This window comes from Bombina bombina, chromosome 6 (assembly GCF_027579735.1).
Source record: "Bombina bombina isolate aBomBom1 chromosome 6, aBomBom1.pri, whole genome shotgun sequence".
NCBI classification, from domain to species: Eukaryota; Metazoa; Chordata; class Amphibia; order Anura; family Bombinatoridae; genus Bombina; species Bombina bombina.
This window is the reverse complement of record NC_069504.1, coordinates 303,287,113-303,300,602: the sequence shown is the minus strand read 5'-3', so window position 1 is coordinate 303,300,602 and position 13,490 is coordinate 303,287,113. Positions and strand designations below refer to the sequence as shown.

The 13,490-nt window shown below is 42.6% G+C and overlaps 1 protein-coding gene across 1 annotated transcript in view; it reads right to left on the bottom strand.

The window, feature by feature from the left end:
- Positions 1 to 13,490, bottom strand: part of CEP290 (centrosomal protein 290) — an 862,077-nt gene that overhangs the window by 152,271 nt on the left and 696,316 nt on the right. The window contains 2 exon segments of the mRNA XM_053716925.1: positions 4,386 to 4,550; positions 9,248 to 9,325. Of these exon segments, the coding sequence (XP_053572900.1) occupies positions 4,386 to 4,550; positions 9,248 to 9,325 (243 nt within the window).

The window sequence follows — 13,490 nt, the reverse complement described above, 5'->3', positions numbered from 1 at the left end:
TGATAGATGCGATGAGTAACCCGCTTACAAGCTTGAATGAGAGTATCAGTAACTCTCTCAGAAAAATCTCTCTTGGCTAGGACTAAGCGTTCAATCTCCACACAGAGAATCTAGATTTTGATGAACAAAAGGACCTTGTTAAAGCAGATCCCTGCGACAAGGTAACTTCCACGGAGAAGATAATGACATCCCCATTAGATCCGCGAACCACGTCCTTTGCGGCCACGATGGAGCAATCAGTATCACTGATTCCTGCTTAATGCGGGCCACTACACGAGGAAGGAGTGGTAACGGTGGAAAAAGGTAAATTAGACCAAACCTCCAAGGCACTGCTAATGCATCTATTAGCTCCGCCTGAGGGTCCCTGGCCCTTAACCCATATCTGGGTAGCTTGGTATTGAGACGAGATGCCATGAGATCTATCTCTGGCGTCCCCTACATGTTGCATATCTCCACAAACACTTCGGGATGAAGAGACCATTCCCCCGGGTGAAAGGATTGTCTGCTGAGAAAATCCGCTTCCCAGTTGTCCACACCCGAAATGTGGATAGCTAACAGCGAACAGCTGTGGGCCTCCGTCCACTCCAGAATCCGAGATACTTCCCTCATTGCTAGGGAGCTTCTCGTTCCACCCTGATGGTTGATGTAAGCCACCAAGATTATATTGTCTGATTGGAATCTGATAAACCAGGACAAACCTAGAACGGGCCAAGCCTTCAGAACATTGAAGATTGCCCAAAGTTCCAGAATGTTGATCGGGAGGGAGCATTCCTCTTGAGTCCACAGGCCCTGAGCCTTCTTGGCACCCGAAACAGCTCCCCATCCTGATAGACTTGCATACGTAGCCACAATCTCCCAGGATGGTCTTAAGAAGGATGTCCCTTGGGACAGATGATCTGGACAGAGCCACCAAGAGAGCGATTCTCTCTGAGACCGATCTGTATGATCGCTGTTCCACTGCCTCAGCATGCACAGTTGCAACGGTCTGAGTCAGAACCTGGCAAAGGGAATTATGTCCATGCTGGACACCATGAGACCAATCACCTCCATACACTGAGCCACAGAGGGTCTTAAGGAAGTCCGGAGGGCAAGACATGCCGAAGCTAGCTTGCAATGTCTCTGGTCCGGAAATATGGATATGTGTCTATTATAGTACCCAGTAATTCCACTGTGGTACTTGGGATAAGAGAACTCTTTTCTAGGTTTATCTTCCATCCATGAGATCGAAGAAGATAGAGAAGAGATTCTGAATGGTCCTCCGCCAGATGAAAAGATGGTGCTTGTACCAGAATATCATCCAAATAGGGAGCTACAGCTATACCCCAGGTTTTGGCAAAGGCTAGAAGAGCCCCTATAACCTTCCTAACAATTCTTGAGGCAGTAGCTAGACCAAATGTTAGTGCAATGAACTGGAAGTGCTGGTCCAGGAACGTGAACCTTAGGAACTGGAAGTGGTCCTTGTGGATTGGAACATGAAGGTAAGCATCCTTCAGATCTATAGGGGTCATGAACTGTCCTTCCTGAACTAAGGCAAGGATGGACTTTATTGTCTCCATTTTGAACGAGGGGACATTTAGAAATTTGTTTAAGAACTTTAAGTCCAGAATCTGGAGGAAAGTTCCCTCCTTCTTTGGGACCACGAAAAGGTTTGAATAGTATCCCAAACCTTTTTTTGCGATAGGCACCGGGACAATGACTCCTAAGGAGGACAGAACACGCACGCACCCCAGAAAGGCTTCTCTCTTTTCTGATCTGGAAGACAGGATTGAGAGGAGAAATCTGCCCTTGAAACCTATCTTGTATCCCTGAGCTAAGACCTCCAGGACCCATGGATCCCTGAACCAAGCGTCTTAAAAGAGTGACAGTCTGCCCCCTACACGATCCAGAACAGGATCAGGGGCCGCCTCTTCATGCCGATTTAGTCTCGGCGGGCTTCTTGCTCTGTTTGGACTTATTCCAGGACTGAGCCGGCTTCCAAGTACTCTTGGGTTGCTCAAGCTTAGCGGCGGACGTAAGGAACGAAAATTAGAAACCTGTCCCTTAGACTTGCTCTTTTTATCTTGCGGTAGGGAAGGCACCCTTGCCCCCTGTAACCGTAGAGATAATGGAATAAAGGCATGGACCAAATAAAATCTTTCCCTTAAAGGGGAGGGAAAGAAGTCTGGACCTAGAAGTCATATCCGCAGACCAGGACTTCAGCCAGAGCGCCCAACGGGCCTGAACCGAAAAGCCAGAAGCCTTAGCATTTAGGCGAATAATCTGCATGTTTGCATCACAGACAAAAGAATTAGCAATTCTCAAGGCCTTAATTCTTTCCTGGATAACGTCGGGGGGACCCTCCACCTCAATTAATTCCGATTAGGAGTCGCACCAGTAGGTAGCTGCTCCAGTAACCGCGGCCGGTTGAAACAAATATCCTGTATGCTGAAAAATGTTTCTTAGAAGAGTTTCCATCTATCGGCTCTCTGAATAACAAGCTATCCTCAAGCGGGATAGTAGTGCATTTGGCAGCGTGGAGATAGCGCCATCCACCTTAGGGACAGAACCCCACAACTCCAATTGAGCGTCCAGGACCGGAAATAATTTCTTAAAGAAAGACGAAGGGGAAAAGGAAGATACAATTCTGTCCCATTCATTCTTAATAATGTTCGCCATCTTTACAAGCACAGGAAAAGTTAAAAGGCAATACTCTGTCTAATTTAGGAATCAAAGGTTCATCAGGCAGCTTGGCCTCTGGAACCTCTAATGTAGACAGTACTTCTTATAGAAGAAAACGTAAGTGTTCAATCTTAAATCTAAAGGCTGGTTCCTCTGCAGCAGGAGGCTTAGAGGCAGCAGACTCCGTCCCAGAAAATTCATCCTCTGAAGCCTCAGAGTGCAACTCATCCTTGGATAACTGAGACAGAGCAGTTAAATCCAATAAATTACATGATGACCCCGGGGCAGGAGAGCTATATTTAACCTTTTGCTTGCGTTTAGCAGGGCGAGGTAATTCACTCAGGGTCTCAGACACCGCCGTTTTTAACTGCACAGTAAAATCTGGTGGTAAAATCTGGAAGATCAAGCGTTCTATGGGAAGCTGCGTGTATAGAAACAAATGAATGTAGGTTATACACTCAACAGGACGGTGAGTCCTCAGAGGTGGACGGCGAGTCACGGCTCAGTGGTACAAAAAGGGTTAACCTTCTTTGACCGAATAACATTGTCAAGGCATGTGGAACATAATTGAGGGGGCAGGCATACCAAGGCCTCCTCACAATTTTAACAGGTATTACTATTTGGGATAGAGGGAGTACCCTCTAATATATTAGAATCCTCCATAGCTTAAGCTAATGACATCAGGACACAGAAAATAAACAATCTTTATTTCTCAAAAACGGCACCTCTATACCCACAGAAAAAGCGTCTTCTCCGACAGCCAGCTCGGTCAGAAGAGAGGAAATGAAATCGAGACCACTCCTGGTCACATGGTCTGCAAGGCAGGACTGCCCCTGCTATGAGAAAAAGCGCACCAAGCTACATGCTGCGCAGCGCTCAAAGTGAAAGTAAAAACCTGTGCGTTCCAGCCACATAACAGTCAGTCTATGAGCCCAATAAATCTCACACATAAATCTGCATAAAATCAAAGCATCACAATTGATTAATCCCCACTGTTCAATAATCCCCCTCAGGAGATATTAATTCATGATTCTATTAAGATAAAAGGAGCCACACTGTGACCCTGTCTTCTAGCGTTTTAAACATGTATAAAAATTGAAACGATCTTACCAGAATCCATGCTGTGGAACAGAAACACAGCCTCTCAAGTGTGACAGTCTTGTAGCATCGCTCCTGACATGGACTCGAGTGAGAAAACAAGCAGGCAGTGAAACTCGTCAACACTGATTGCTTAGGAGCTGTTAGCAGGCAGCCTGGATGGGTTCGCAGAAAGACTCTCCCTGCATCTCCAGATTCTAACTTTCGTCAATGCTCTCAATGAGAGGCTGACAAGACTACTTAAAACTTCAGTCCCATATCGAAGGGCAGATACCCTTCCTAAGGAACTACTCCGAAATCTTCTGACACTTCTCTGCCATCCTCATGTGACAAAAGGCAAAGAATGACTGGGGGATGGGGGAAGTGGGAGAGGTATTTAAGACTTTGGGCTGGGGTATCTTTGCCTCCTCCTGGTGGCCAGGTTCAGTATTTCCCAACAGTAAGGAATGATGCTGTGGACTCTCCTTATACTAAGAAGGAACTTATCAGCTAGGTAAAATAATGTCAGTGTATATATCAATATCAGAGCTGTAGTGTTAATCTAACAATACATCAATCATACTTTGAGACTGAAAAGATCAACATTTTAGTCCAATATGACAAAGCGTGAAAAAAAATAATATACAAACCTTTAGCCTTTCATTTTCAGTTTCAAGGTTTGATAATTTTTCGTTAGACATAACTCCTGGTGCTTTTTTAAGTTCATCATTCTCTTTCTGCACCCGCTCAACCACCTTCTTCATCAAAGCAATTGTTTTCTCCAGTTCTGGAATAGTCTTTCCACTTCGTCCAGACTTAAGGTGAGAAAATTAAAAAAAAAAAAATGAAAATGTCCACTTATAAAGACTCTACAAAATAATTTTCAAAAATAATGCTGTAAAAAAATTGCTCTAATGGTATATTTCTGGAAAAATACTACTTTTTTCTCCCTCAGTTGACATCAAGCGTGTTCCTTTTGCAATTTATAAATGTGCTTAGTCAGTTAAAAGGACATTTTCTATAACACATATGAAAGAGTATAGTATAGTTCACTAGTTAAAGGGATATGAAACCCTATTATTTTCTTTCATGATTCAGATAGAGCATGCAATTTTATCTACTTTCTAAGTTACTCCTATTTTCAATTTTTCTTCTCTCTCTTGGTATCTTTATTTGAAAAAGGAAATAATGCTTAGGAGCATTTAGCCACCAATCAGCAAGCACTACCCAGGTTCTGAACCAAAAATGCTCTGTCTCTTAAGCTTACATTCCTGCTTTTCAAATAAAGATCCCAAGAAAACAAATAAAAATGATAATAGGAGTCCCACAGGTGTATTGCTGGGCAGAGACATGCCGCAACAAGCATACAAAAAGGAAAAGTGAAGACAGGAACATTTTTCAAAAACTACGTTACATAAAATAATAAAAACTACTTTACTCAAAATAATAAAGGGACATTTAACACATTAAAATGATTTTTTTTTTAAATGTTTAAGGTTACTTATTTTAATTACATTGATTTTGTTTTTGTAAATCTATTGATTGTCCCTTCATGCTATTGTTTTTAATACCTGTATGTGTTTTTTCTCTCTCTATTTTTGTTTTTCTGATGTGTCCTACAATTAATTGCTTATCGGTTTACTTGTCAGATGTATGCATCTGCCAATCAAAGTACTGCTACTGTGTTTAGAAAAGCCCCAAAAGAAAACATTCCCCCCCAAAAAAAACAAACAAACAAACAAACACACGTTACCCTTCCAAAATGATCTGTCACATAATAAATGATAAAAAATAAACAGCTAGATTACAAGTTTTGCAGTAGGGTAAAAAAGCAGCGTTAACAGGTCCTAACGCTGCTTTATTACTACCACTGGTATTACGAGTTTTGAAGGTTTAGGGTCACCGCACACTTTTTTGGCCTTACCGCAAAACGACTTACGTAAACTTTGTAAAGTCTTTTTTCTATGGGACTTCCATAGCGCCGGTATTACGAGTCTGTCCTGGGAGGCCAAAAAGTGAGCGGTACACCCTACCCCGTCAAGATTCCTAACGCATTTAATAAAAGTCAGTAGTTAAGAGTTTTATGGTACAACGCCGTAACATAAAACTCATAACTAAAGTGCTAAAAAGTACACTAACACCCATAAACTACCTATTAACCCCTAAAGTGAGGCCCTCCCGAATAGCAAACAATATAATAAAAATTTTAACCCCTTATCTGCCGCTCCGGACACCGCCTCCAGATACATTATATTTATGAACCCCTAATCTGCTGCCCCCAACATCGCCGATACCTACATTATATTTATTAACCCCTAATCTGCCGCCCCCAATGTCGTCGCAACCTACCTACACTTTTTGACCTCTAATCTGCCGCCCCCAACGTCGCCTCCACTATATTAAAGTTATTAACCCCTAAACTTAAGTCTAACCCTAACCCTAACACCCCCTAACTTAAATATAATTTAAATAAATCTAAATAAAATTACTATCATTAACTAAATTATTCCTATTTAAAACTAAATACTTACCTATAAAATAAACCCTAAACTAGCTACAATAGAACTAATAGTTACATTGTAGCTAGCTTAGGGTTTATTTTTATTTTACAGGCAAGTTTGTATTTATTTTAACTAGGTAGAATAGTTATTAACTATTTAATAACTACCTAGCTAAAATAAATACAAAAGTACCTGTAAAATAAAACCTAACCTAAGTTACACTAACACCTAACACTACACTATAATTAAATAAATTAACTAAATTAAATACAATTACCTAAATTAAATTAGCTAAAGTACAAAAAACCAAACACTAAATTACAGAAAATAATAAACAAATTACAGATATTTAAATTAATTACCTAATCACCTAAGCTAATAGCCCTATCAAAATAAAAAAATGCCCCCCCAAAATAAAATAAAAAACCTAGCCTAAACTAAACTACCAATAGCCCTTAAAAGGGCCTTTTGCGGGGCATTGCCCCAAAGTAATCAGCTCTTTTACCTGGAAAAAAAAAATACAAACAACCCCCCAACAGTAAAACCCACCACCCACGCAACCAACCCCCCAAATAAAATCCTATCTAAAAAAAACTAAGCTCCCAATTGCCCTGAAAAGGGCATTTGGATGGGCATTGCTCTTAAAAGGGCAGTTAGCTCTTTTGCCGCCCAAAACCTAACCTAAAAATATACACCCTTAAAAAAACCCTTAAAAAAACCTAATACTAACCCCCTGAAGATCGAATTACCGGGAAACGTCTTCATCCAAGCCGGGCCCGAAGTCCTCAACGAAGCCGTGAGAAGTCTTCATCCAAGCTGGGCGAAGTGGTCCTCCAGACGGGCAGAAGTCTTCATCCAGACGGCATCCTCTATTTTCATCCATCCGGCGCGGAGCAGCTCCATCTACATCCGACGCGGAGCATCCTCTTCATCCGACGACTAAAGCTGAATGAAGGTACCTTTAAATGACGTCGTCCAAGATGGTGCCCCTTAGATTCCGATTGGCTGATAGAATTCTATCAGCCAATCGGAATTAAGGTAGAAAAAATCCTATTGGCCGATGCTGATGCCGTCTGGATGAAGACTTCTGGGCGTCTGGAGGACCACTTCGCCCGGCTTTGATGAAGACTTCTCCCGGTAAGTCGATCTTTAGGGGGTTAGTGTTAGGTTTTTTTAAGGGTGTATTGGGTGGGCTTTATTTTTAGGTTAGGTTTTGGGAGGCAAAAGAGCTAACTGCCCTTTTCAGGGCAATGCCCATCCCAATGCCCTTTTCAGGGCAATGGGGAGCTTAGGTTTTTTTAGATAGTATTTTATTTGGGGGGTTGGTTGTGTGGGTGGTGGGTTCTACTGTTGGGGGGGTTATTTGTATTTTTTTTACAGGTAAAAGAGCTGATTACTTTGGGGCAATGCCCCTCAAAAGGCCCTTTTAAGGGCTATTGGAAGTTTAGTTTAGGCTAGGGTTTTTTTTTATTTTGGGGGGGCTTTTTTATTTTAATACGGCTATTAGATTAGGTGTAATTAGTTTAAATATATGTAATTTGTTTATTATTTTTTGTAATTTAGTGTTTTTTTGTACTTTAGCTAATTTAATTTAGGTAATTGTATTTAATTTAGTTAATTTATTTAATTATAGTGTAGTGTTAGTGTAACTTAGGTTAGGTTTTATTCTACAGGTACTTTTGTATTTATTTTAGCTAGGTAGTTAGTAAATAGTTAATAACTATTTAATAACTTTTCTACCTATTTTACAGGCAAACTTGCCTGTAAAATAAAATTAAACCCTAAGATAGATACAATGTAACTATTAGTTATATTGTAGCTAGCTTAGGGTTTATTTTATAGGTAAGTATTTAGTTTTAAATAGGAATAATTTAGTTAATGATAGGAATATTTATTTAGATTTATTTAAATTATATTTAAGTTAGTGGGTGTTAGGTTTAGGGTTAGACTTAGGTTTAGGGGTTAATATGTTTATTATAGTGGCGGTGACGTTGGAGGCGGAATATTAGGGGTTAATAAATATAATGTAGGCGTCGGCGATGTTGGGGGCAGCAGATTAGGGGTTCATAACTATAATGTAGGTGAGTAGGTGAGTCAGATTTGCAGCATATGGTACAGGGACTCAACTGACATACCATAAGAGAGTTACATAGAGTGGGAAAGCAGCAGAAATTAATCAGATTTGCAGGATATGGTACAGGGACTCACTTGACATACAAAAAGACAGTTACATAGAGTAGGATAGCAGAAGAAAACAGTGAAATATAAAACCATATAAATGTTGAGTATAAAACCATATAACAGGTTAACTTCTTGATTAAGATACATTTTTTTAAATGTAAATATATTCTTTGACCAAATCTCCCCAGATCAGATGCAACCCTAATGCAAGTATATGCCTACATCACCCTTTAGACCAAATGCATGACCCTCTGCAGTCTGTAATTCAAACTATACACTATAAAGCTGATACATTGCCCTCAGATCATTTCATATGCCAGGTAAATACCCACATCACAATACAGATCAGAGTCATGGCTTTTTCCATCAAGTTATGATGTGGGTGTATTGCAACATCACACTACATGGTAGATGTATTATCCATCTGCCCCATCCCTTTTGAATGCTGTCCTTTCTCTTGCCTATTTGTGGTGTGCTACCTCAGATGATATGACTGAACATGGGCACATCAATGGGGAGAGAAATTAGGAGAAACTGAGAGCCGGGATTCCACACTGGCACAATAGCTAACCTTAAATTAAATTAAAGGTAGCAGGAACAGGGAAGAAGTGAATAGAATGGTAGGCCTGGTGGCCATCTCAACAGCGCTATCATAATAGCCGTGCTGAAATGAGGGAATGGTGTTAATTTATACAAAGCAACATTCAACACAGCATTGATTAACCACACAAACACTGGATAAGAGTCCTGGTTAACATTACAAAAATGTGAAACAATGAGTTTTTGCTTTATTTACAAATTAATAGTATGTTTCATGAAAAAATGCTCACCCCACGAAGTCTGCGTTCAATCTCTGCCTTATCTTTTTTGAGAAGGTCACACATTTCTTTTAAGTCAGTTATTTGATCCTGTAAAAAAAAAAAAAAAAAACATAGTTATGACTTACCAGATAATTTTCTTTACTTCGATACAGGGAGAGTCCACAGCTGCATTTATTACTTGTGGGAATACAGAACCTGGTCACCAGGAGGAGGCAAAGACACCCCAGCCAAAGGCTTAAATACCTCCTCCACTTCCTCCATTCCCCAGTCATTCTGCCGAGGGAACAAGGAACAGTAGGAGAAATATCAGGGTGAAAAAGGTGCCAGAAGAAAAACATAAATTATGCTTACCTGATAATTTAATTTCCATCCAGGGGGGGAGAGTCCATCGCTTCATTCATTACTATTGTGAATTAAGAACCTGGCCACCAGGCGAAGGCAAAGACACCCCAGCCAAAGGCTTAAATACCTCCCCCACTTACCTCATCCCCCAGCCATTCTGCCGAGGGTACCAGAAACAGTAGGAGAAATATCAGGGTAAAAAAGGTGCCAGAAGATGAATAAATTTAGGGCCGCCCAACGGAGATACGGGCGGGAGCCGTGGACTCTCCTCCCCTCGATGGAAATGAAATTATCAGGTAAGCATAATTTATGTTTTCCATCTAAAGGGGAGGAGAGTCCATGGCTTCATTCATTACTATTGGGAACATATACCCAAGCTCTAGAGGACACTGAATGAAACCGGGAGGGTAAAAGGTGGACCCTAATCTGAGGACACCACAGCCTGCAAAACCTTTCTCTCCCAAAAACAGCTTCCGCAGAAGCAAAAACTTCAAATTTGTAAAAGTGTGTAAGGAGGACCAGGTAGCTGCCTTACAAATTTGCTCCATAGAGGCCTCATTCTTGAAGGCCCGAAGATGAACCCACAGCTCTAGTTGAATGAGCCGTGATCCTCTGAGGAGGCTTATGTCCCGCTGTCTCATAAGCCAAACAAATCAAGCTCCTAAACCAAAAAGACAAAGTAGCAGAGGCCCTTTGCCCCTTGCGCTTCCCAGAATACACCACAAAAAGAGATGTAGACTGTCTGAAATACTTTGTAGCTTGAAGATAGAACTTCAAGGCACGAACCACATCCAGGTTATGAAGTAACCTCTCCTTTGAAGAAGAAGGGTTAGGGCACAAAGAAGGAACAACTATTTCCTGATTGATGTTACGGTTAGACACCACACCTTGAGGAGAAACCCCAACCCAGTGAGAAGTACAGCCTTATCCGCATGGAACACCAGATAAGAAGGATCACATTGCAAGGCAGCTAGCTCATATACTCTGCGTGTGGATGAAATAGAAAACAGGAAGAGAACCTTCCAGGACAGAATCTTAATGTCTATGGAATGCATAGGTTCAAACGGAACCCTCTGTAAAACCTTAAGGACTAAGTCTAAGCTCTAAGGCGGAGCCGACTGTCTAAAGACAGGCCTGATTCTAGACAGAGCCTGAACAAAAGATTGAATGTCAGGGAGCTCAGCGAGTCTCCTATGCAACAAAACTGATAATGCCAAAATCTGTCCCTTTAAGGAACTTGCGGCAAGACCCTTCTCCAAAACATCTTGGAGAAAGAACAGAATCCTGGATACCTTCACCTTATGCCAAGGATATCCATGCTTCTCACACCAGGACAAGTAAGAATTAGAGTATAAATCACACTTTCTGAAAAGCCTCTTTTGGCTAAGACTAGGCGTTCAATCTCCACGCAGTCAGCCTCAGAGAATCTAGATTTTGATGTTGAAAGGGGCCCTGTGACAGCAGATCCGTGCGACAGGGTAACCTCCACGGTGGAGAGGATGACATCCCCACCAGATCCGCAAACCACATCCTCCGAGGCCACGAAGGAGCAATCAGAATGGCTGGGGGCCCGCTCCTGTTTGATGCGTGCCACTACACAAGGTAGAAGTGGTAACGGTGAAAAATGTAAGCTAGGCTGAATCCCCAAGGAACCACTAAGGCATCTATCAGCTCTGCCTGGAGATCCCTGGATCTCGACCCGTATCGAGGTAGCTTGCAATTGAGTCTGGATGCCATGAGATCTATCTCCGGCACTCCCCATCTGAGACAAATCTCTGCAAACACCTCAGGGTGAAGAGACCATTCCCCCCGGATGGAAGGATTGTCTGCTGAGAAAGTCGCTTCCCAGTTGTCCACACCTGGAATGTGAATCGCTGAGAGCGATTTTGTCTCGGCGGGCTTCTTGCTCTGCTTAGACTTGTTCCAAGATTGAGCCGGCTTACAAGATCCCTTGGACTGGTCCACTTATGTGTCGGGTTGCTGGCGCTGGGCCTTGTCCGCACAAAAGGGACGAAAAGTAGATCCCTTAGGCTTAGCCTTCTTATCCTGCGGTAGGAAAGCTCCTTTGCTTCCCGTAACCGTGGATATAATCGAATCCAATCTTGGACCGAACAGGATCTTTCCTTGAAAAGGCAGGAACGACAGCCTCGCCTTAGAGGTCATGTACGCAGACCAAGATTTTAGCCACAGAGCCCTGCACGCTAAAACAGAAAAACCTGACACCTTAGAGTTCAGGCGAATAATTTGCATATTGGCATCACAGATGAAAGAATTGGCAATCTTCAGTGCCTTAATCTTCTCCTGTATCTAGTCGATGGATATCTCCCCCTCGATCATTTCACACAGGGATTCACACCAATATGTCGCAGCTCCAGCAATCGCCGCAACGGCCACTGCTGGCTGAAAAACAAACTCCTTGTGCTGAAACATCTTTCTCAACATGTTTTCCAGCTTTTTATCCATGGACTCTTTAAACATCGAACTATCCTTGAGGGGAATAGTCGTCCGCTTCGCGAGCGTAGAGATAGCCCCTTCCACCTTAGGGATGGGCCCCCACAGCGCAAGCTGAGAGCCGTGAACGGGGAACAGTTTTTTAAAGGAAGAAGAAGGGGAAAAGGAAGAACCTAATAGCTACTACCCTGTCCTCGTATACCTTGTCAAGCTTAGGAATCGCAGGTTCCTCCGGTATCTTAGGTTCCGGAACCTCCAGAGTAGCAAGCACTTGCCGTAGCAGAAAGCGCAAATTCTCCATCCTAAACCTATAACCAGGCTTCTCCGCCACCGGAGGTTTAGATGACACAGACTCCGACCCAGAAGGGGCCTCCTCCGAAGAGTCGGAGTGGGCCTTGTCATCGTATAGAGCCTCTGGATCTCCCATCGGCGAGGACAAACCCTGGTCCGGGACGCTATGATAAACCCTACGCTTGCACTTAGCAGAACATGGTAAGGCATGGATTACTTCCGAAACCGCCGATTCCAGATGGTCCTCAAAGTCTGACGGACAACGAATCTCTCCCGAAGGAGTAACTGCTGGACCCCGGGGCGCTGCATGTGCAATCGGAGATGAATGTAGGGAATGCACCTCCCGGGACGAAGAACCCTCAGAGGTGGATGGCTCAGTAGTACTAGACATCCGTTTACATTTAGATGTTGTAACTTTATCAAGGCATGTGGAATATAGTTGAGCAGGCTGATCTACCAGAACCTCCTCACAATAAACACAGGAATGAGACGTTATTAAGGAAGGAGAGCCTTCCAACGCGTCAGAGTCCTCCATCCCTTGAGTGCTTAGTTAGATTAACTTTATTTATTAAAAAGGCACCTTTAAACCACCAATGGCCGGGGCACTCACCATCTCCTAGGACCCGGACTACAGAAACCGCTACGTCTCCTGCGACACAGATCAACGGGAAGGGTAGATAGCCACACCCAGTAACATGGAATGCCTGGCAGGACCGCCTCTGCACTAGAGAAAAACGCGCCAAAAAATGGCTGTGCAAAGTTTCCGCAAGTAACCTGAAAGTTCAACACATTGCCAGAGCCTTATCTCGCACATAACGCAGCAATGACACAATAAACAATATCATGTATAAACCCCCCGTTCAATAATTCCCCTTCCAAGAATATTAACCCTTGATTCTGTAAAGATAAAAAGGCACCACACTGTGACTCTGTCTTCTATGTTATCATTATTAAAAAAAATTAAACTATCTTTCCAGAATCTATGCCGTAGAACAAGAACACGGCCCTTCAAGTGTGACAGGTTAGTAGCCTCGCTCCTGACATGGACTTGAGTGAAGAAAGCAGGCAGCGAAACTCATCAATGCTGATTACTTGTGGAGCTGTTAATATAAGTCTGGTAGGTTTTGCAGAAAGACTCTCCCTGCATCTCCAGACTCTAACCTTCGCC